We start from the raw sequence: 22,258 nt of genomic DNA on the forward strand, positions 1-22,258 counted from the left end.
TAACTTTGGCTCAGGACGGAGCCTCTCGGGGAGGATGGAGCGGGGAGCGAGCGAGGGGGGGCACGGCTAGGGAGAGGAAAGACGGCAGGAGACAGAAATGCAAACATGGCCTGACAGCCGTGGGGCAGGGGGAGGGGAGGAGGAAAAAGCAGGGTAAACCTGGCAGGATGGAGCAGGAAACCGGGCTGGAGCGAGCAGGGCGATGGTGAGATAGTGCTTCCTGCCAAGGGAGAACGGCAGACAGATAAACACTCCCAGACTGACCCCTCTTCGGGATGCTTTGGGATGACGTGGTGGCCGGACCCTGGGGCACAGCAGAGTCCCAAAAACAGGTGAGAGCATGGCCAGGCATTGGGTGTAGCCGTGCTTTGCTGCCCAGGGCAGCTGGCTCGGAAATGCCCTGACATAAATCCCTCCCTGGAGGCACCAAGGGACAGGGATACACGGGTAACTTTGGTCTCAGGACAGCCCATCCCTCTTGGAAGCTTTTGAGCTGCTCTGTTTCTCTTCCCTGATGGACGCTCAGCTCAGAAGATGAAATGTTGAAGGAGCCCAGAGAGCTTGGGCCTTTTTGCCTCCTTACCCATCAGTACAGGTGGTAATGGGATACCAGAAAAGAACCAGTTAATTAAAGTTGGTCAGTCATGAGAGGCTAAAGAGACCTGTTGGGGTGCATGCACTGAGGCCAAGCAGCTTTTCGGACTGAGGCCTGTTTGGCCAGAGCCACAGGCACTGGATGTGCAGCTGTGGAGTGCCAGGGGCTGTGGAAGCAGGGTGGAATGCCCAGCCTCAGGGTGCTGCTGCTCTGGCTGTGGTTTCTGCTTGTGCTGTGACCATGCTGCTGTCCTGTAATGTGCTGCTTATATCTCTGCCCACCCCATCCCTCTCCCCGCTTGGCTGCCAGGCGGGGGGATGCTCTGGATGGGGTCTCACCTGGTTGCAGGTGCTGAGCTGGAGGAGAGCCCTGTTCCTTCAGTCCCCAAATGCCCTGTCTGTTTCAGCACGTCCTTCCTCCTCACCTGGCATTGCTACAGACCCAGGATATTTAGGGTATGTCTGAGTCTGGTGCCAAGAGAAAAGCATTTCCACCAGCTCTGGTGGTCCTCTGGTGGCCCCTTCCTCAGCCCTCCTGTTGGTTCCTGCTCAGGGGGCTCCTGCCTCCACACACCAACTGGTCCACAGGTATTTTGGGGCAAAGATGATGTCTCACACTTCTGGTGGGGGACAGGAAGGACCAGACACCCAATAATGATGGTCACCTCTGTTTGTATTGACTGAGTTTCTATAATTATTTTTCCTTTCTGTCCCCTGAGAAAGGACACATGTCCTAATTGAAGCAATGGAACATCTGATGCTTTAGGAAAGTCCTCACAAACTGGTGAAGATATAAATCTGCCCTGCTTTGATTTGGTGTTGTTTCAGGGCTTTGAAGTCCGTGGACAAAAATTCATAGACCAAAGGACTGAGCACTGCCCGCTGTGAGAACGGGAGAGGTGCTGCCCAAGGCCTGAGTGAGCCCTGGGGTGTGGGCTCAGTTGTGTGGCTGGGACTGTGATGCTGTAGCCCAACACAGGATCAGAGGGGCTGGTCCTGCGCTGAGAAATGCAGCCCTTAACCCTTCTGAGGCAGGTCTGAACTGAGGGTCAACCCTGACTTATGGGACAAGGAAATTCTTCCATGAATCCATAAAAGAAGGAGTCTTCTCTGTTTTAACTTGTGCACATGCATAGTTTGGGGGTGATTTTCAGTTTCATATCATTATCTTTTCTCATTTGTTCATTGCTTGCTCATTAGCCTGTTTCCATCTCTGTTTTCCTCCCAGCTTCACTGTGGGCCTGAGTGGCTGTCACCCTGCCCTGGCAGTCCTTGGGCACAGGCTTCTGGGCAGAATCTGCTCTATTTTGGTGTCAGTTCCCACTATGGTTTGGGGCTCACTCTGCCCACTGTGAGACTGGAGAGAAGACACCTGGTGTTTCATCCCTACATCATCTGGAGCCTGACGTTTGTTTCTCTGCCTCATGTGTTATCTCACCTCTCTGCAAAACAAGCCTTCCTCCCTGCTGGAGAGCACTGGGAGGAGGAAGAGGAGGAGCTGACAGCCCTACTTCAAATTTCCCCTGCTGCTCTGCCAGCTGCCTGCTCCTTGTGTGACGTGACACTCACGCTTTGCCGCTCCAACCCACAGTTGGATGCTTGCCCCGTGCATGAGAACAAGTTGCTCTATGGGGGAACTTCAGCCCTGTAGGTGGGAATTTGGCCTGACTCTGCCTCTGGCACGTGGACTTTCCACATGTCTGTGGGCAACCACAGGTCCTCCAGCACGAGGGCAGTGAGTTATACCAGCACAGGGCAGGTGGGGAATTGTAACTGGAGTCGGGGGGAAATGGCACCAGAGGTGCAAGAGTTAGTTCCTGTGGGGCACATGCAGTTTTGCCAGAAAATACTGCTAATTCAGACAAGTCCAGCCTGGAAAGCAGGAGAAGTCTGCAGAAAGAACAAAGCAAGGCTTCTCCTCCCTCTGCCCCAGTGCTAGCTACTGCTGCTCTTTTGAACAGTCCCTCTTGGCCAGCAAAGTACCAGAATTTTACTGTTGTCTGTTCAGGAGCAGAGCTCATATATGCCCACAGTAACTGCTGCAAACAAAATTTTCCTTTTTAGAAAGTGCCCAAATCTTGAGTTCCTGCATTGCTTTGTTGAACAGATGCTCATTGCCTGGGAATTTTTGTCTGAAAACAGCAAAGTAGAGGTGGGGTGACAGCAGGGTCAGGGGAGCTTTGCTGGGGGAAAGGACACTCTTTTTTTCCCTTCCAGCCTATCTTTTGCCCCAGTACAGCACTGGGGTGGGCAGGCTGGGCTGGGTGTGCAAGGTGCAGGGAGACAGGCCTCACCTGGACCAGCTTTTCTTCGTGCATGTTATCTTGTAGCTCTTGTCACAGAACCCCAAGGTGTGGTGGCAGGAGCGAGAGCTGGGCCGGTTAGCTGGGGACATGTGATGGCTGTGACCAGAGCGATCCAGCCCAGAGCAGGGAAGGAAGTCAGCGAGAAGGACAGAGTGTGAACAAAATCCCTCTCCGGAAAGGCGCCCCGTTAATCAGTCAGCAGGCCAGCTCAGCAGAGAGGGAGGGAAGGGGAAGCAGAGAGGGGCTGAGGTGGTGTGTGGGGGCTTGGGGCAGGATCCGGTGCAGGGCTTCCTGTGAGTGGAAGCAGGCAGAGAGGAATGTGTCGTACTGTGCCATACCATGCTGTACCTTGTCCCAGACACAGCCTTTGCTCTATTCCCAAAGCCATAGCACGCTCTGGCAGTGCTGACTCTGGCACTGATGCCACTCTGCAGGGATTTAGCATCTGCAGCCATCGCAAGGCAAATCCAGGCCCTGTACGGGGCTTTCCCACATGCCCAAGGGTGGAGAGAAGAGGTCAGGCTGTGATATGCCCTGGGGTGGATAGCCCTTTCCAGGGTGAACGTGGCTTTCCCATGAGACTGGAAGAACCCTGGATGCAGGATGCAACTGAGAGCAGCAGTCGTGTCAGGGAGCAGAAAGAGGTAGAGGGACCTGAAAATGAAGCAGCCACCAGTGATAAGGAGAAGGCTCTCAGTGCAGCCTGGCCTCTTTCAGAGCCACGCACTGCAAGATCAAGGCAAGGAAAACTGCTGGGAAACGTGCTCCTCTGGAAATAGACAAGGTGTGACTGGCTGTGTGATCCTGCTTCCTCTCGCCACATCCCATCAATCCCCCTCTGTTTATTTTAATATCCTGCTGCCAACTTGCTTGAAAAAAGCTGCAACCATCTTGAAAAAACAAAGCCAGAGCTGCTGCATGCCTTTTTAATTACATTAATGCTCTCCCTGTGCAAGGGCACAATTGGGTGTGCGGGAGAAAGCGGGAGCTGCTCAGAGGGCTGAGGAGATAAAGCATCACAGGGGTTGGAGGTGGGGAAGGAGGGACTCAGAGGAGAGGAGACACTCCATGCTCTGGAGACATCTCCCTCTCACCCTGGGATTTGCCAGAGACACAAACCATCTGTGTGTCGGTTAGCAGAGATTTAATGGCCAAACCCAGCACCAAGTTCAGTGCTGGAGAGAGCGAAATGCAGGAGAGAGCCATGGCAGGGCATGCGCTCCCTCGGGGAGGGAAAGGGCAAGGCCAGCAATGGGGTGGATCCATCTGGCAAGCACAGAGTGATAGAGAATTTTTGCAGGGAAAGCTGATGTCTTTGAAGATGATTTTGCAGGCTGGGAATGAGTCTATGCATCACTTTGCCTGTCCTGGATGCTGTGGGTGGCTCTGGGCATCGTCACCCCAAAATGTGAGGCCTAATGTGGGGCATCAGCGTGAGCAGTGGGTCCCCAGAGTGAGCCAGTGCAGGGAGTCCCCAAAGTTCCCAGCGATCTGGGATGGCCACGAGAGCTGGCCCAGCAGTGCTGCCAGCACCAGGAGTGTCCCCAGCCCCACGCCACGGTGCTTTCGGAGTGAGCAGTGGTTCCTTTTCCTGTTGTACTCACAGAGGGCCATGGACAGGATGCATCTGCAGGAATCCCACAGCCCCAACCTGCACAGATCGTACTTTTCCTTTCTTCCCCTCCACCCCCTGGTGTTGTTTGCTAACAGGTCACCAGGCAGCACATGAAGGGAGGCAGGGGGATATTTCTGTCACTGTCCTGCTCCCCCCAGCCTCAGTGGTGCAAGACACTTCTGCCACATTGGCACTTATTTAGTGGTTCAAGCAGAGGGACTATGCCAGTTTTAAGACCTAATTCAGTGCCTGTTGCAGCCAGCCCTGGAGCTGGCTGTGCCGGGGTTTTGGGGATTACCTTTCTGCTTGCTGCCCCAGAGCACGGACAGGATGAGAGGGTTTGCAGTCCCCAGCCAGCCCCATGCAAGCCATTATCTTCTGCATTTTGGGCTGAGCACTGTGGGGGTGGCTGGCACCCCCAGCTGCTCCCTGGGACGATGGACAGGGAAGCTGTGGCCATCTGGAGAGCAGTGTTTGCACTGGGATAAGCATGTCCGGCATTAATAGGAAACGCAGCTTAGCAGACAGATTCCTTCCCCCGCCTCCTTTTTTTAATAAACCTTGTTACATTTTGAAGGGATTTTACAAAAAATGCGGTCATTTATTTTCACAGCCCCAGGGCACATTTTTTCTGTGTGACATCTGAGGTGCCCTCCTTTGGAGAAGGGGAGGTTGGAGGCACAAGGCGGGGTGTCCTCCATGGTGGCCGAGTGCACGCAGCCCCAGGGACTACAGCGACACCGACCCGTGTGTTGAGTGACAAGTGGTGGCTGCTGCTGTTGTTGTTGAGGGAGAGGTGTCTGTAGGACAGGCCGTGGCAGCGGGACACGCACACAGGAGGTGGGCCAGGACTGCCCCTGTGTTGACGCTCCTTCATGTGGGCAAGCGGAGGGGAGGCGGGAGATGGCAGAGGGAGATGGCTGTCACCCTGCTGTTGCCATGGGGGCAGCCATGGGGACACCACCTCAGGGCTGCGCGCAGGCGGGAAGGAAGTGGAGAACAATTGGGGAGAACAAGGCCGGCAGCCCGGGCCTGGCAGGGCTGGCGGTGCTGCTCCGCACGTCCCTCATCGCTGTGTCCCCCTCAGCAGCCTCTCCCGGTGGCAAGGGGGCCCTGGACACTGTGGCTTCTCCACCAGCCTGGATCCCCATGCCACCCCTGTGTCTGAGAAACTGGTGGCCATTTGTTGTCTCCTGGATCAGGGCTCCCCATAAAGAAACATTCTTAGACTCATTGGATGATTAATGCTGGAAAAGACTTCCAAGATCATCAAGTCCAGCCACTAACCCAGCACCACCGTGTTCACCACTAAATCATGTCCCCAAGTGCCACATGTCTTTTGAACACTTCCAGGGATGGTGGCTCTACCACTACTCTGGGAAGCCTGTTCCAATGCCTGACCACCTGTTCAATGTAGAAATTTTTACTAATATCCCATGTTAACCTCCTCTGGTGCAACCCAAGACCATTTCCTCTCATCCTGAGGCTCTCGACCTGTAGTCCTTCAGTCACAGTTTTGGAGGAAAGGTGTTACAGCTGCTTGTGAAACACGTGGAAACACCACATGCTTGAGACCTCTCCAACCCTGCCAGATCTCTCTGGTACCTGGGTTTGAATGTTACAAGGGAAGGAAACAGGCATACATAGAACACAGTTGCAAAAAACCTCATGTTTTTGTAGAAAGTCAAGCTAGCAGCATATTTTTGCATTCTTTTCTTCCTTAGCATTTAGCACCTACCTGAGTCACAGTCTCACATTCCGTAACATTTTTCCCCCTCTCTATTTCTGGTTAGTTTGCTTGTTTTTGCAGTCAACGAGACTGAGACTTCTTTTGAATTATCTCACATCTCCAGAAGCTGGAGTTTTAAGATAAAGATCATGAAGTAATGACAGTCAGCAACACTGTGCTGATGAAAAACAACAGTAGTCTCTGAGGGTAACCGGTACTTCGAGATGTTTTGTCCATGAGGAGCTCACTTAGGGTGCGTGTCTGGCATGCCAGAGATGCAAACACACAAAAAGTGGGACTCTCCCTGAAAAAATCTGGAAGAAGAGCATGATAATGTTTAACTGCCTGTCCCTGAGCCTGGATAATTTCACTCCTGGAATGCCTGTCTGGTGGTACAGGGAAGGGGGCTGCTGCAATCCACAAAGGTTGGTCCTAGTCAGGTGACTGTACCTGAGAGTGCTCCTCAGGAGAAGGGCATTCCATGAATGCCTCTTGGCTCCAGAGAGCATCTCAGTACACCACATTTGTGGTATTTGGGCATCTCTGATTTGTCCCCCTGATTACAGAAAGCTACATGTGTATGGAAAAATCTGCCAGACTCCCTCCGGTTAGCAGAGGGGATCATTTCAGAGCCCTGGTCCAAGCAAGCCCAGTATCATTCACCTGGTGAGGAATGGCCACAGCTGAATTTCTCAATTTCTGATCTTCTATTCTTTTTGTGGCCCTCATCCATGTCTATCAGAGCCCAGAGGCTGTCCGGCCCTGGCCCAAGAGCTGAAGAACTGCCCACTTGAGCCAGGAGGGCTGCAGGCAAACCTTTTGTGTCCCACTGAGCCAGCATTAACTACCTTGTAGGAGCAGACCCCAAGGAGATTTTCCCTTCAAAAGCCTTTGTCCCTCTCTGTGGCACCAGGATAGCTGCTGACCACAGCATTGGGCCCAGGCTTGTGCATCATCCCCTCTCCTTTCTCTCCACAGATCTGGTGAGCAGCTATTCTATGACCCCTCCTACTCTGAGCATCACCGAGGAGGAGCACGTCATCAACGCCAAGGACACGCTGACCATCACCTGCAGGTAGGCACCAGCAGGTGTGGCTCTGTCTAGACTACTCTTGCCTGGTGAGTGTTGGAGAACCAGGCAAGGAGAGCCCACCAGGGACACCTTGGCTGTAGTACTCCTGCAAATTAGCATGTCTGACTACAAATCTTCCACATCTCCCAAGTGTGAATTCATCTAATTAATTGAAAAAGAAGCAAAAGACGTCTCAGAGGATTGAGTGATAACCTCTGCTGTAGTCTTTCAGAGAAGAAGAAAAATAGAGAAACATTTTGTGTGATTGGATAGCTTTCTTGTAAGCTCTTCAGGGAAACTGGTCTTCCTGACTCTCCTTGTCTTTCTCTGATGTTGCTTATTCTCACCTCATTGGGGCCACTGAGATTGAAACTCTGCTTTCTAAATCTAGTGGGACATTTGGGGGACACTGAGAAATATCTATGGGAGAAGGCAAGGCTGTACTGAATGGTGGCTATGAGAGGCCTCCAGCTTTTCTAGAAAGGTGGGATTTAATGCTCTCCCTTTCTATATGTGGGCGAAAAGAAGCCACAGCCAGGCCAGGTGAATAACTGTGAGAGGAGCTGGAGAATTTCTGTTTTGTACACTGTGGCTCTGAGGTGGTGTGTCTGAAGTGATCTATACTGGGACACTTGGCTGTGCATGTTTTCTGGACTGCCTCCTGTCCCAGAAAGCATAAAAAAACCCCAACAAACAACCCAAAAACATAAACAAGTGGGAGAATTGCCCAAGGTCAATTTTCCTGGAGTTTCCCTTCAGCAGCTGAAAACAGATCCATGCTTGGGATCTGAATGCTGTGTCCAATGGGGATCTAAATTCAGTGTGGGCCTCAAATGGGTGTTTCTCAGTGTTATATATAACCACAGAGCAATTACTGCAAACACTTGGCTGGCATTGTGTTCATGTCTTGTCACAAACATATTTAACTTTTCCTGGAACAGATGGCATTGCTTTTCCTTTGTGAACCAGTTCATAACCAAGGGAGAAGGACAGAGGAAAGGTTGTTGATATTAATTACTGAACTGATTTCACTTGGTCTGGGAAGCTGACTGGTTGTGGGCTTGTTTTCATCTGGTGACTTGGAAAGCCATCATGTGTGCTGAGATGTAGGAAATGTGTGAGTTGGAGGTCTGTCCATGACTGTCCACAGGGGGCTGTGGTCAGCCATAGAGCCACTGTGGGAGCATAGAGGAAGAGAAGGGAGTTCGGGGGTTCCAGTGCTCTGCCGTGGTACTTTTCTCCACAGAGGGATGTGGGAACTGACAGTCTCTATTAAAACCTTGGAAGAGGTGAGATTCAGTGAGGATATTCTGAATGAGCTTAGAAGAAAGGCAGACCCTTTCTCAACAGGGGCCCAGAAAGGAATGCAGAAAGCACTTTCAAGACTGTTGTCTATAGATTGAGCCAAGGTTCAAGGGCATACTGAAGTCACAGTTGTGGTAAAAGAAAGTGCAGATGTGAAAGACTGAACTGGCTAGCCAAAGAGCACAGGACCATCTGCAAACAGCATTAAAACCCATCTACCCTCTGCCCATATTGCTCTTTGGCTGCTCCTTGCCTCTGCATCCTGCTGTCCCAGCTGCGCTCCTTGGGGCTGTGCAGTGTCCTTCACACCATGTGCAGATAGATAAGTCTCAGTATCTCCTGCATGGCTCAGAGTGTTCCCCTTTTCCTTCTGAGCTCTCAGTCCTGTGTTTGTCTGTCTTGAGGAGAGGACTTTGTGGGACACTTACTTCATTTGAATGAAGAGTAAATCTTTCCTGGTCCCTGGATCTCTAATTACACCCAGCTGCTTCTCCAACCTCTTCTCTGGACCATGGCCCACCCTGGGAAGACCTGGCTTGTGTTAGTGGGAGCTGAAGGGAAAAACATGTAGACCACCAAGAAAACAGGCAAAGGAGAGGGTGGTGGGGCAGGGTAGGGCAGAAAAAAATACGAAATCAAATCCAGGATCCAGGGATTTCCTGCTGAGCATCGTGTTGGAGGTGACTTCTGTTTGACCCTGGTCTTCCCTTGAGAACAATGTCCTCTGGCTGCTCTTCCAGCTGCCCTGGAGCCAGGAGTACAGGCTTTCTTGAAGCAGTGCTTCAGCAGAAAGATGAGCTCAAAACCCCCGTGTGAGACTCCCTGGAGACCTTTCAAGCTTCACCCACCGAGCGTGAGAGTCCTGTAGCCAACTGTGCTCTCAGGCTCCCTTGCAGCAGCCTGGATCTGAGACATCCACAGCTCTGCAGCCCTGCTCCACAGCCCACCAAGCCTCATCAGTGACCAGAGTCCATTCCAGGCCATGGGATAAGCTATGCCTCTGGAGCTGGGCGTGCTTAACAGATACCCAAAGACACAACACACACACAAGGAGCCACCAGATGCTGGGGCTCTGCTTTTGCAAATGCCACCACATGCAGTCCTGTTCCCTTGTCGCCCAGCACAAGGCACCCTTGAGAGACCCAGACAGAGCAGGGGACCAGTGCAGGAACACTCCCCAAAACAGAGATTGTGCCAGGGCTGGCTGAGAGCCCCAGGGGTGTTTTGATCCAAGCATGTGGCAGAACAGGGGGAAGGGACTGATGCCTAAATGGACAGTGCAGCTTTTATTAGCTCCTATTCTTAGAAGGAAGGAAAGAATATTGTGAATCTCTGCATTCATGCCCTCAGCAGCCTGTGTGGAGGGAAAGCAGAGAGCCTGTGCTGTTCCAGCTCATGAGCATTGGAGCAAATCCCACAGGAGCCAGCTGCACAACAGCAGAAACCCCTGGAGGGATCAGCTTGGTCCTGGCTGTGCCATCCCATCCCATCCCATCCCATCCCATCCCATCCCATCCCATCCCATCCCATCCCATCCCATCCCATCCCATCCCATCCCGCAGGTGCTGGGCACACAGGTGGGTGTCACAGTATTGTCACAGTACAGCTGGCCTGGACTGGACAAAGTAAATCTGACCATAACACAAATCCAATCCAGCTAGCCTAATTCATGCCTGAACATGTCCCTGGATAAGTTACAGGGGACCCTCAGCCAGCCCCATCCAAGCTGAGATGTAAGCACATCACTGGCCAGGAAGCTGGGCAGGGAGAGAGATCTCAGCCAATAGATATCAAGCCCAGGAGTTTTTGAATTGGGTATTTAAGTGAGTTCTGAATAATAAACGAGGCTGTCTCATGAGCACCTGGAGCACAAGTTGTGGATTTTTCATCTCCCCATCCATGACCAGCACGTTACAGATGGGGAGCAAACCAAGCAAGGGCCAGGATGTCCTTTGCTGCCCAGTGACCTGTTACCAGAGCTGACTCACAGATGTGCAAACCTGTCTGTGGCAGAGAGGAAATATTTGACCCCATAGCCCTCTTGGCTCCTGTGGAGGAAATGAGCACTGTGGCAGGGCTGAAGGAGCCTGAGGACAATATGAAGCCCCACAACCATTGCTCCAGAGTGGTATCCAGGAACACACACCACCTGCTGCTCTGTCCTACATGTTTGTGGCTGCTGTGAACATCCTCCATGGTGCTGAGAGGAATCTGGTTTATCCCAGCTAAGCCACAAAGCCACAACCAGCTTTGCCCATCATACCACACATGGGAGTTTCAAAGAGGATTGAAGAAGAGGGGTGCCAATTGCAACATCTCCCTTGAAGAGCATCTATCCTGAAAAGATTGAGGAAAACAGCTGTGGAGAAGACTACAGTGCATTTTTTTCCAGCTGGCATCAGCAGGCTCCATCGCCAAAAGGCACATTATCACTGAGCTGAAAGAAAACAACTTGGGAATAAATCTTGGAAGGTGACAGATAGGAGAGAGAGAACTATCCAAAACTCCTGCTTGGACCAAATGCACAGGGTAGATTCAGAAATAAATCCATGTGAGCCTGGCCTGCCCTCATTCCTGCCTCCTTCTGGTCCTCTTAACACACCAGTGACACTAACTTGGACTCACAGTACTGCCCACACCTTCTATGTCCTCACCAAGCCTATGGACACATGAAAGGAAATGAAAGCACATCTGAAAGGAATCCCTGGGTTGAGCTGCCCACAGGCTGGTCAGCATGTCTGTGTGCACTGGCCCATCCATGTTTATATAAACACACATCACTCAACTACTGCTGGCCTTGATGGTTAATGAAACAAGTGGATCTGATAATGTGTGAAAATCCCAGTAGGTAAACAAACAGAAAGCGGAAACGCTGGAGACTTTTACAATTACCCTCCTCCAAGTGGAGTGCCAAAAATGCCTGGTCTGAAGCTCTCAGCTCTGGGCTGAAAGCAGGGACAGCCCCATGGTCTGTGCCAATGCAGCGGGTCTGTGGACACAGCAGCAGCAGCTATGGCAGAGGCCATCAGGTGTTCCTGGTTTAGTGATCAGTTTTACTGTTATTTTCCATGTGTATGAGTAGGATGGGAAAAACTCAAAATTCAGTTCTTATTTTTATTGAAGTGTTTGTGAGACTGGTACTTGGGAGAAGTTTGCCTGTGCTTCATGAACACAAGCTGCCAGAGCTGTACTTACAGCCCTGCCTCAGGCACTGATGGCATTTTTAGTGAAAGGAGAAGTTTGAGCTGGGTAAGAGGGGTTGTGTGGCTGTCCCCAAGGGCTCATTACTGCCTCCAGAGCCCTTGTGCTTGGCAACGTAGGAAGAGTGCAGCACTCTCTCCAAACTCATCTGCAGCGAGCTGGAAGGGAGCAAAGTCTGCAGGAAGATATATCAGCTGCTGAAGACAAACAAAGGAGCAGGTCTTTCCCCCATGCTTGGACAGAAATCCTGTCCTCGTTGTGTCTGAGCCATTGTGCCTTCCAATGGCACCTTATCTCACTTCCTCCTCGCTGTCCCTTGCTGTCTGGTGATGGTCACAGTCTGGCTTTAAGTCAATGTACTTAAAGGCATCTGCCCACGGAGCTGTCCTGGCAGAGGAGCTACGTGTGCCAACATGTCTATTCCCAGCTTGCATAATAGATGAACCCAGTTTCCCCTCATAGAGCCAACGATGCTGACAAAAGACCATTTTTACCCCACAGCTGTCTCTTACGATGGCTTCTTTTTTCCCCGTTTCTTTTTTTTTTTGCACGTACTTAAGTGACTTTTAGCAATTTGGCAAACTTTCAAGTGGGGGCTAGTCCTTCCTCTGAAAGGGGCTCTGATTTCACAGAAGGAAACTTCCAGTGTGGAATAAAGGCTTTTTTTGTTTGTAGTAAACAAGTACGGTTATAACGAGCTACGGTGGCACGTGTGTGCACATGCAAGCTCCCGCTCTGGAGATCCTCAGCTGTATATAAATACACACGTGCACTTTCTGTCTGGGGGTTTCTTGAGTTCCTGGACTTTTCTGTCTGTCTTTGGGCTGCTGCTGGACAGCCTTTGTGGTCAAGCCATCAGAGAGGTGTCTGCAGCTCAGTGTCCCTGCAGAGGTGGGAAGGGGCAGCAGCTGGGGTTTTGAGGGGCTGCAGGATGCTGTGCAGAGCAAGGGAACCCCCTCCCACTGCAACGGGGAAGCAAACAGCTGGCAGCTGGCCAGAAGGCAGTCAGCTGAGCCTCCTCTTGTTTTCCCCTTGCTGTCTTTTATCCCTGACTCCCTCCTGCTTTTCTCTTTTTTGCTTTCTTTCCAGTCTGCTCTCCTTCCCCCATTCTTCTTCCCACTCCATTCATCACACAATGAGTCCCAGCCAGCAGCTACGCTGAGCCAAGGGAAATCATCACATACATGTGTTTCCCTAATAGCTCTGGACCCTTTTAATAATGAGAGGGAATAGAAAATAAATGGAACCTTTCCCTCAGGGCCCTGTGTGTTTCACTGTCCTGGCATTCATACCAGCAGGACAGAGCCATGGGACAGAGGGGCCTGCCTGTGAGTGGGCTGATACCTTACAGCTTAGCATGGCCAGAGAGGTGGCCTGGGGAAGGGGATGATGATGATTTGCTTGCCCAGCACTTAAGGAATCTGTTTGCCATTTCCTTGTGCCTGTTTTTTCCCTTGGAGGATGGCCATTCCTCCATGCCTCAGCCCCAGACTGGTGTCTGGCTGGGCCACATGCAGGTGTGCACAGAGTCACACAGAGCAATAAAACCACTGCGGTCACCATGCTCAGCCCCAAGCTAATGCTGCTTTTTGCCCATGTCTAGAGGCCAGCACCCTTTGGAGTGGTCGTGGCCAGGGGGCAAGGTGGATCCTGCTGGGAAGGAGGAGACTGAGTTGGTGGCCTCAGCAGCCCCCAGCAGCGGCCGGGCAATCCAAGAGGAGGACTGCGAGGGGACCGGCACCAAGCCGTACTGCAAAGTGCTGCTGCTGACAGAGGCACAGGCGAACGACACAGGTTACTACCGCTGCTACTACAAGTACATTGATGCCAAAATCGAGGGCACCACAGCAGTCAGCACCTACGTGTTTGTGAGAGGTAAGAGCTGTCGGTGGTGTGCACCTGCAGGCTGGGGGCCTCGGGGCAGCCAGTGCACCAACATAATATCTGAAAGATTAAACATCTCAATGTGCCTCCCAGGGCAGAGCGTGGCTCCTGCATTCCTGGGGAGGGGACCAAGGGCCGGTTCCCTGGAAGTGCAGGTGACCAATATCCATCCATGGCAGCAGCGCCTGGGATTCAATTATATCTCATCCTGGGGGCATCGCTCCAGCCGGGCTGGAATGCAGGAATTCAAGGAGTGAGAGCCTGGCCTCAGAGACACTCCACCACTAAAAAAAGCATAGGAGTTATCTTCTGGGCAGCTGGGGGCTCCCTGAGGTGCTGGTGGCCAGGGGTGGTAGTGTTTCATAAAGATGAGACTGAGAGGCAGAGGATAAGTGGTACAAACACTCCATGTGCAGCCTGTTCCCAGACCTGCTGGCCTGAGCTGCTCCACGGTGACAGATCCAGATGCCCCTCTCCACACTGCACAGGGGCTGCCCGTGCAGGCAGGGTTATGAGGCGCATTTTGGCAGAGGAGGGGATGTTCACCAGGCTTGGGGCTGGAAACTCAGCTTAGGGAGTGGCTTTGGGGCCAATACTCAGCATCTCTGTGTCCCAGAGGTTCCTCCTCTGTCGTCTCCCCCACTGCTCACAGCAGGCTCCAGCAAGATAAATGAACTCTGTCCCCTGGAAACAGTTGGCTGAGCTATTTCTCTTTCCACCCCCATTTATTAGTTGGTGCAGTTGTCATGAGCCAGGCAGGTCATGACATATAAGATGCATTTTTCAGAAGTCCCAGGGCAAAGCCAATTTTGCCTCTGCAGCTATGCAGAGAAAAATGCAGGGGCAAATCAGAAAAGCTGGGCAGCTGTTAGAGAGGAATTGAAGTCTGTTTGAGCAATTGCTTCCTCTTTCCATGGGCTATGCTGCCCACCCTAAAACAGGACAGAGCCTGCCTGGATTTCAGACATCTCTGAGTTGGACAGGGGTGTTCAGACACTCTAGAGGGCTGTATTAGGATGGAGGCAGAGAACTTCTTAGATACACTGAAAATGAGTACAACCCCACAAGCTTACATGCAGGGAGTGCTTTTGCAAGAACTGATTTTCTCTGTGATCCAACAAATGACACTTTTCCCCCTGATCCACCTTCTCTCACCTCCAGCCTCTCTGCTGCTCAGGAGCTGCTCTCCTGCTTACCAGAGTGTGCACATGGTGCAGGTTAGGGGCAATAAATCCCACATTGTTAGGGCCCGTGGGACTCACGGTGCCCGTGAACAGCGTGTGTGCAACAGATCCTTCTCGCAGCACTGCTGTGCACATGGCTACACAGCACATGTTCATAGTCAGTCCAATCAGGCTGGGCTCTCTTATGGTTATCAAGCATCTAGAAAACCTCAGTATCTGCCTTTCCAGACAGGGCAGGCTTTCAGGCAGGAGAAGGGAGATGTTAGGAAAACCCAGGCATATGGCAAGCAGAGCCACTGCAGAACGTTCAGATAAAGCCTGTTCCTGCTGAACTGGGCTGCAATGTGAGACTGTCCCTGGAGAGCTTGAAAGAGCTGATGTAAGTGTTGGGGATGTTTGGAGACAGGGTGATCAGACCACAGATTTATCCATCAAGCTCATTTCTCATGTTAAGAGCTTGATGAAATTGCCAGGAACAAAATATTTGTGCTTGCCTGGAAAAATGGGTTCTGTATATTACCTGCAGTTCAGTTCTTAAATGAACTCTACATGAATGTGTCTCCTTCACATGTGACTGGTTAGGTGTGGATTTTATTACAACTACAGATAGCACTGTAGCCACAGAATGCCTCATCAGGGTGGGATGAGCTATGTACAGCCCACATCTCATAAAGCTTAGCATGTATTAATGAAGAAGATGCTAAATTATTCCCATCTGACCCATTAAGGCAGTCTTAAGGAAATCTGTGATGTTGTCAGAGAGGGGAGTTAGTGCATGAATAACAAGCTCATTTGCAGCTGGACCAGCCCAGTAAATCAGTTCTTGGCTGCCATCTGAGCTTGAAGGCGACTTCATAGTCTCTCACCTCTGGCAGTTGTGCAGCTCCTCCTTCTCACACATCCAGGGTTAGGGAGAGGAATGAGGAACATGTTCACACTGGGAAACAAATCTTGTGGCAGTAAAAGAAAATAAAAGAAAAAAATAGGAAATAAGGTAAGAACTCTCTGGGAAATCCATGTGTTCCTAAGAGCTGACCAATACAGTTTCTTGAGTGTGGGTTGTTTCACCTACACAGTAGAAAAAGTGCTTCACACAGAGGAGAGACCTTTGCAGCATGACTATCACTGAAGCAGCAGCTTTACAGATCAAAAATTAAAGGTTTATGCACTTAACAGTGGGAGCACTGGGTTGGATTAGGTCGGGCCCAACATGATTTGAACAATAGATCCCCAAGTGAGGATCATTTCCAAATTCATCTTTGACTTGTCCCTTTAGATGGTTCTCTTTAGGGGTTTGGTATCAGAAGGAAAGAATCTCAGGTTGGACAAAGGGATGTCCTCATGCTACACTCTCTTGAAATCAATGGTTTAGCTGAAACACAGGTGAATAAAACTAAATGTAGGCCACTGGGATCATTTGGTCTGATTCCAGTGTACCACAAGCTGTAAAATCTCCCCTAGCAGGGGAGCATTACTCTGAAGCAGCCCAGTGTCTCCCATATGGAGAACAAACACCCCCTTATAAAGCCCCCTTCACCCAGGGGATGATTACCATGAATAAGGCCAATCATGACCATGTGCTGGGTGGACATTTACAGAGGAGAGATGCTGACAACACCATGCTTTTGAGACACTAGGAGCCAGTCTCTATTCAGAGCATCCCGTGAGGCATACAGCCCTGTGGAAAAGGGCAGGCAGGGCCTGATGGTACAGAATAAATCATCTGTCACTGAGGCTACCAAGCAACCTCACAATTCTTTTTCTTTTCCAATTTTGTCTTCATCCCATTTAGTCAGCCTGGGTCACTGCTGATTCTACACTGGCTGTGCACAGAGTTTAGTGTAACATCCCTGGCCTTGCTAAGTCATTTCATAATGATTATTTTTGGGTGGTTTTGCTCTTCCTGTCAATATTTGTGTTTGCAGCCGTTGGGACGCAGTGGGGTGGCAGCCCTGGAAAGCTCAGCTCATGTGTTTATCTGCTGGCCAGGATGGCTGCAGGATGACATCTGCATACCCTGCGCTGTGGATCATTTCCCTGCCCGGCAAGGTCACGCTGCACCAGGCCAGCACAGCCCCAGCAGCCCCACGCCAGCCCTGCCAGGGGACACAGCCACAGCTGGCCAGGCACCGAGCCCAGGACACCACACACTGCTTCACAAAGGGCCAGGCTCAGGCAGAGACCGTGAGGGCTCCAGGAAAGGGGAGGTCATTTCCCACACTGCCCAAATGTCACACAAGTGCTGCTGCACCCGTACGGGGTTTGGTGCGGAGGAGCCGGCTGCCTCTGCATTCCCAAGCTCCAGGTGTCTCCTCTGACTGTCATATGTGGCAGATGGGGCTGAACAGCTCTACACTGCTCCCTCTGTGAAACTTGTGCTGTGTTAAGGAAATTCAGAAAGCCTCCTTTTCTACTGGTTGTTGCCTTTCCCAGTTTTTCCTTCTTTTTTAGTAGTTGTTCTCCTTGTATCTTTTCTACAGATTTTGAACAGCCATTTATCAACAAGCCAGAGACACTTCTCATCAACAAGAAGGAGAACATTTGGGTACCATGCCTCGTGTCCATCCCAGATCTTAACGTCACACTGACCTCGGTGAGAGCTCAGCTGTTGGGAGACTCTGGACTGAGACGTATTGCATTTGTTCTGCATTTGTAATTGCCTGAGTGGAAGCATGACAGGCACTGCCAGGAAAGGAAAATGCATGGGATACATTTTCCATGGAAAGTACAAGCCACTGGCTTCCTCATTTTATTTGCTGGTTGGAGCTGTGTTGTCCAGTTCCCTTGGGCAGACACCACGGGTTTCCTGCCAACCTTGCTTCTCTTCCCTGGAGCTCCATGAAACAAAACAAGACTTTGATTTAAACCCATTTCCCCACAGCATCCCCTGTTTGCCTCGTCTCTGTGATCTACACCCCTCTAGGTGGTCGGCATCCCCACAAGGGAGGAGGCTGAAGCCCTGGGGCTCATGACTAAAAATAGCTCTCTTATCAGTTTGCTTTTGCTTTTGCCTACCCCCCCTCCTTTTTTTTGTCTTTTTTTTTACAATGAAAATACATCCTTCCAGGATGAGTGTTACTATTGTACAAAGGCCTCCAGGGACACTCTGGGGGCCAGGGGCCTTTCCCTTGCCCGGGAAGGACACTACCCAAGGTCAGCACTCATCCCGGTGGGGCTGATGTTTGGGACATCAGCATCAGTTTCCTTAGCTATCTCTAGAAATTTCCATTCCTGGAAGTCTCTGGCCCACTCTGTAGACAGGGAGGATCATGGTGCAGGATGCAGCTACTTGGGGTAGAGGGGAGGCCACAATTCCTAGATGACAAACCCTCAGGGTAGAGGGCAGGAGCATGGCATGATGCTGCATCATTTCTTCCCACCAAAGGGATGTGCTAGCCAGCATAAAGCCTGGGAGGGGTGGAGTGGGAATGTTGTTACCCTCTGATTTCAGTTGGCAAAATGTTGATTTTTCCAGCAAAATTTCTTCATCCACCCTGACGGGAAAAGCACTTTCTGGGACAACAAGAAAGGAATGCAAGTACCCACACACTTGATCAGGGACTTACTGTATGTCCACTGTGAGACTGTAATTGACAAGAAGGTCTTCAAATCCAATTTCTTCATCATCCATATAGCAGGTGAATATTTGGGAAGGTTCAGGGGAGAAATTTGGGTGGCTCTGAAGTCCATCAGTGTGGCTCATGGGATTGTTATGGTCCTCTCTAGCTACACAGACTCTGCATGGTGCTTATGTATCTTCTACTGTGTGTTGGACAGAAATACACCATGCAGCAGGAGGTTATTCCCAAACCTCCTGTAACTGCACAGTCTGAGTCAAAGAATTACTAGTTCAGAAATGTTTTTTTATTCCCTCTTCTGCATCAGGGAGTGAGCTGTATGACATCCAGCTGTATCCCAAGAAAGCCATGGAGCTGCTAGTGGGAGAGAAGCTGGTCTTGAACTGCACAGTGTGGGCTGAGTTCAACTCTGGCGTCCGTTTCCAGTGGACTTACCCTGGCAAACAGGTACCAGCAAACAGAGCAGCTCCCATGCACTGAACTGTTTCCCTCTGAACTGCCCCTTCCTGACCCTTCATCGTTCCTCTTCACACCATTGGCAGGGCTGTGCTTCATAATCCTAACCATGCTGGACATCTTGGTCATGTTTTCCCATTTTTTTCTTCTGCAGCAGAAGGAAGACCCCTTTTCCTGGCAGAAAGCTCTCCTTGTTGAGGTGTTACTGCTCTGGGGTTCTTGGGAAAACACTGGCTTCACTTTCACCAAATCCAGAGCAAATGTGGTTGATTTAAAAGGAGCTACTCTAATCAGAGAGCCCTTGCTTACCAAAAGCCTGTGAGGTCATTCCTACTGTGTTTTTCCCCTCTTGTATCCTGTGTCTTTTTTGAATGGTGAGACAGGGGAGTCTCTTGAGAACATCACTCAGTTCATGGGGCTCCCTGCCTGGTTCCTGGGTTAAAAGAGCAAAACATGGTAAGATCTGACCCCAGCCTCAGGCAGTCAGTACACAGAACATGTGTCCTTCCATCCCTGAGGATGGCAGTCAGTTGTGCAGAAACCTGTCCAGGTAGAGGCAAGCACTGAGCATCAGGAATCACAGCTGTGAAGAGACCATCCACACAGCCCCATCCCATTGCTGTCTTTCATCCCCTTCTCTCTGTCATCTCCCACAGACGCAGCGAGCAGTGATCGAGCCTGAGCGTCGGTCCCTGCAGACACACACAGAGCTCTCCAGCATCCTGACCCTCCACAACATCAGCCAGCAGGACCTGGGGAAGTACACGTGCACTGCCACCAATGGTGCCCAGATGCTGGAGGAGAGCACCGATGTCATTGTGCACGGTACAGCACCTGCCAGAGCCCAGCTGCAGCAGAGCCAGCCCCAGACTGCTTGGGCAGAGCAGCTCCTGAACCTCCATCCACTCTACTTTACTGAAACCCAGCTCTCCTCCAGCCCCTCAGCCCTCCTGCACCCCAGCACCATGCTGGGAGCAGAGTCACATTCAGTAAGGTCCCAAAAGGGAGGGAGAGGGAGATGCCAACACTTTTGGCCCAAATGCAGTGGAATGGCAGGACACACATATCTTGCAGCCCTGTAGCAAATGCAGGGACCCTGTGGCATGGCCGGAGGGGCACCAGCTGTGGGTGCACAAGGCACCATCTGCTTTGGGTGGCTGTTTCTTGGCAGCAGAAAGTCACAGGGCAGCCCAGCCTTCCTGCATCCCCAATGGTTCCTGAGAGGGAGACAAAGGCAGCTCTTCAGCTGCCAGGATCTCAGCTGCACTGTCATGACACCCCACCTGTCCTTGGTCCTTGCTGTTGGGCCCAGTGGAGAGCAGCAGAGTTTTGTGACGCCCTGTCTCTTTGACTTCTCCTCCATGGTCCCTTTTTCCCTTGCAGAAAAGCCCTTCATCACTGTGGAGTGGAGGAAGGGCCCGGTGATAGAAGCCACTGCAGGAGACGAAGCCGTGAAGCTGCCAGTGAAAGTCGTGGCTTACCCCCCACCAGACTTCCAGTGGTAACTTACCTTTCTTAGCTTGAGCCACCTTCTCCTCTCCTCCTTTCCTCTGCCAAATAGGGAAGCCTAGCCTGGCTTCCTTGCTAGGTCACTCTGTCACAAAGATTGTCACAAATGTCACTTTTTTCAACCCATGGGGGTAATTTCTCCCATGTCCTGGCTCTCAGCTGCACAGCCTGGCTTGGCAGCTCTGCACTGTCTGGAGGAGCCAAGTGGAGCTCCCACAGGAGTTGTCCCTCTCGTCCCTCTGCTGTGGTGATCACAGCTGCCCAGAGGAACAAGGTGGTGGGATGGGTTGTGCACCTCATCATGCTGGACTTCCATCAGAGCTGACTGGAGATGGGAGCTTCGCACCTGCTCACTGCTCAGGGCAGAGCTACAACACCCCCAACCCCACACACATCCATATGACACAATGTGCAGACCCATAACTTGGGTCCAGGGAAGGCCCAGGGGTCTCTCCAGAGAGGTCCTCAGTGCTAGCAAGGGGCACCCTGACTGCATTCTTGTGGGGACCAGCAAACCCTTTGCCCAGCTGCCAGTGGGACACTTCCTCCCCATGGCTGCATTTTCTCTCTGCCTCCCCGCAGGTACAAGGATGGAAAGCTAATTCCCAAGCAATCTCAATCTTCAATGCAGATCAAGGATGTGTCGGAGCAGCACGCTGGGACATACACGCTGGTTCTGCGGAACAGGCTGGCGGGACTGGAGAAGCACATCAGCCTCCAGTTGGTCGTCAATGGTAAGGGCGGGCTGGGGCTGGAGTGGGAGGAGAGTGCTGAGGCCATGGGCCCAGCCTTTGGGCTGCTCCAAGACCAAGTCCCCATTGCTGTCCTATGGCAGCTGGTACCTACATGACCTCTTCTCCCCCATGGCACGATTTTGTTCCTGGCTCCCTCACTTTGGGCAGGATATGTCATTACTTGGGCCAATTCCTGATTGCAGTTGGAGATGCTGCTGAGGGTGACCCTGACTGATGTGGACTTGGGAGCAGGGCAGCTGCCACACAGATGAAGTCTTGATCTGGAGTAGTTCCTCTGGGTGGGAAGCCCCTGTGGGGCTTTCTCACAGCAGAAACTGGTCCCAGTCATAGAGAAAACAGATGCCAGCTAAAAAAGTACTGGAAGGGCACTGCTGCCTGGAGATGTGTCTCCAGCAGGATCTGTGGCCCTGTAATTTGAGCCCTGCAGAATCCAGACAGTTCCACTCACTGGAGAAAGGAGAAACAATGTCACTTGAATCTGCTTTAGCATGACCTGCTGTGCCTTGCAGGCCTGAGGGAGGCCAGAGAGGTCCCCCTGGCTGCTATAAGGGGGTCTGGGGAGAGCTGTGCCAAGCCTGGGGGTGCAGTGGCTGAGCCTGCAGCTGCTGCTCACAATGTCACTCTGATCCTTGCAGTTCCTCCACGCATCCATGAGAAAGAAGCCTCTTCCCCAAGCATCTACTCCAAGAGGAGCCCCCAGGCCCTCACCTGCACTGTCTATGGCATCCCAGCACCAGAGGTGATCCAGTGGCAGTGGAGGCCATGGATGCCCTGTCGGATGTTCTCCCGACGCAGCCTGTAAGTGCCATTTCTTCCAACACTTGTGTCTTGTCAGGACATCATTGTGGCGTTATGAGCTTCTTGTGACCATGGCTGTGCCCCCAGCCATGTCTTGCTTTTGCTCTCCACCCACAACACAGCACCTTGTGGGAAGGCAGAGTGGAGACACTTGCTGTCCGTGTGGGAGTTTTGCCCAGGCTGGCTGGTCCCAGACATCAACAGCTTCCACAGCATCCTCTGCATCCTCAGCCACCTGCATGTGTCAGTGGATGTCCATGGCCCAGCCACAC

The 22,258-nt window shown here is 51.7% G+C and overlaps 1 protein-coding gene across 2 annotated transcripts in view; it reads left to right on the plus strand.

Annotated features, from left to right (window-relative positions):
• FLT4 (fms related receptor tyrosine kinase 4) overlaps positions 1–22,258 on the plus strand; it is a 57,853-nt gene that overhangs the window by 14,028 nt on the left and 21,567 nt on the right. For both annotated transcript variants that reach the window (XM_058848605.1, XM_058848604.1), the window contains exons 2-10: positions 7,223–7,319; positions 13,426–13,697; positions 17,371–17,483; positions 18,366–18,528; positions 18,776–18,915; positions 19,581–19,749; positions 20,308–20,425; positions 21,016–21,167; positions 21,824–21,986. In XM_058848605.1, coding sequence (XP_058704588.1) covers positions 7,223–7,319; positions 13,426–13,697; positions 17,371–17,483; positions 18,366–18,528; positions 18,776–18,915; positions 19,581–19,749; positions 20,308–20,425; positions 21,016–21,167; positions 21,824–21,986 — 1,387 coding nt within the window. The remainder of the gene's footprint in view (positions 1–7,222; positions 7,320–13,425; positions 13,698–17,370; positions 17,484–18,365; positions 18,529–18,775; positions 18,916–19,580; positions 19,750–20,307; positions 20,426–21,015; positions 21,168–21,823; positions 21,987–22,258) is intronic.

Source organism: Poecile atricapillus, chromosome 13 (assembly GCF_030490865.1).
Source record: "Poecile atricapillus isolate bPoeAtr1 chromosome 13, bPoeAtr1.hap1, whole genome shotgun sequence".
Lineage (NCBI taxonomy): Eukaryota > Metazoa > Chordata > Aves > Passeriformes > Paridae > Poecile > Poecile atricapillus.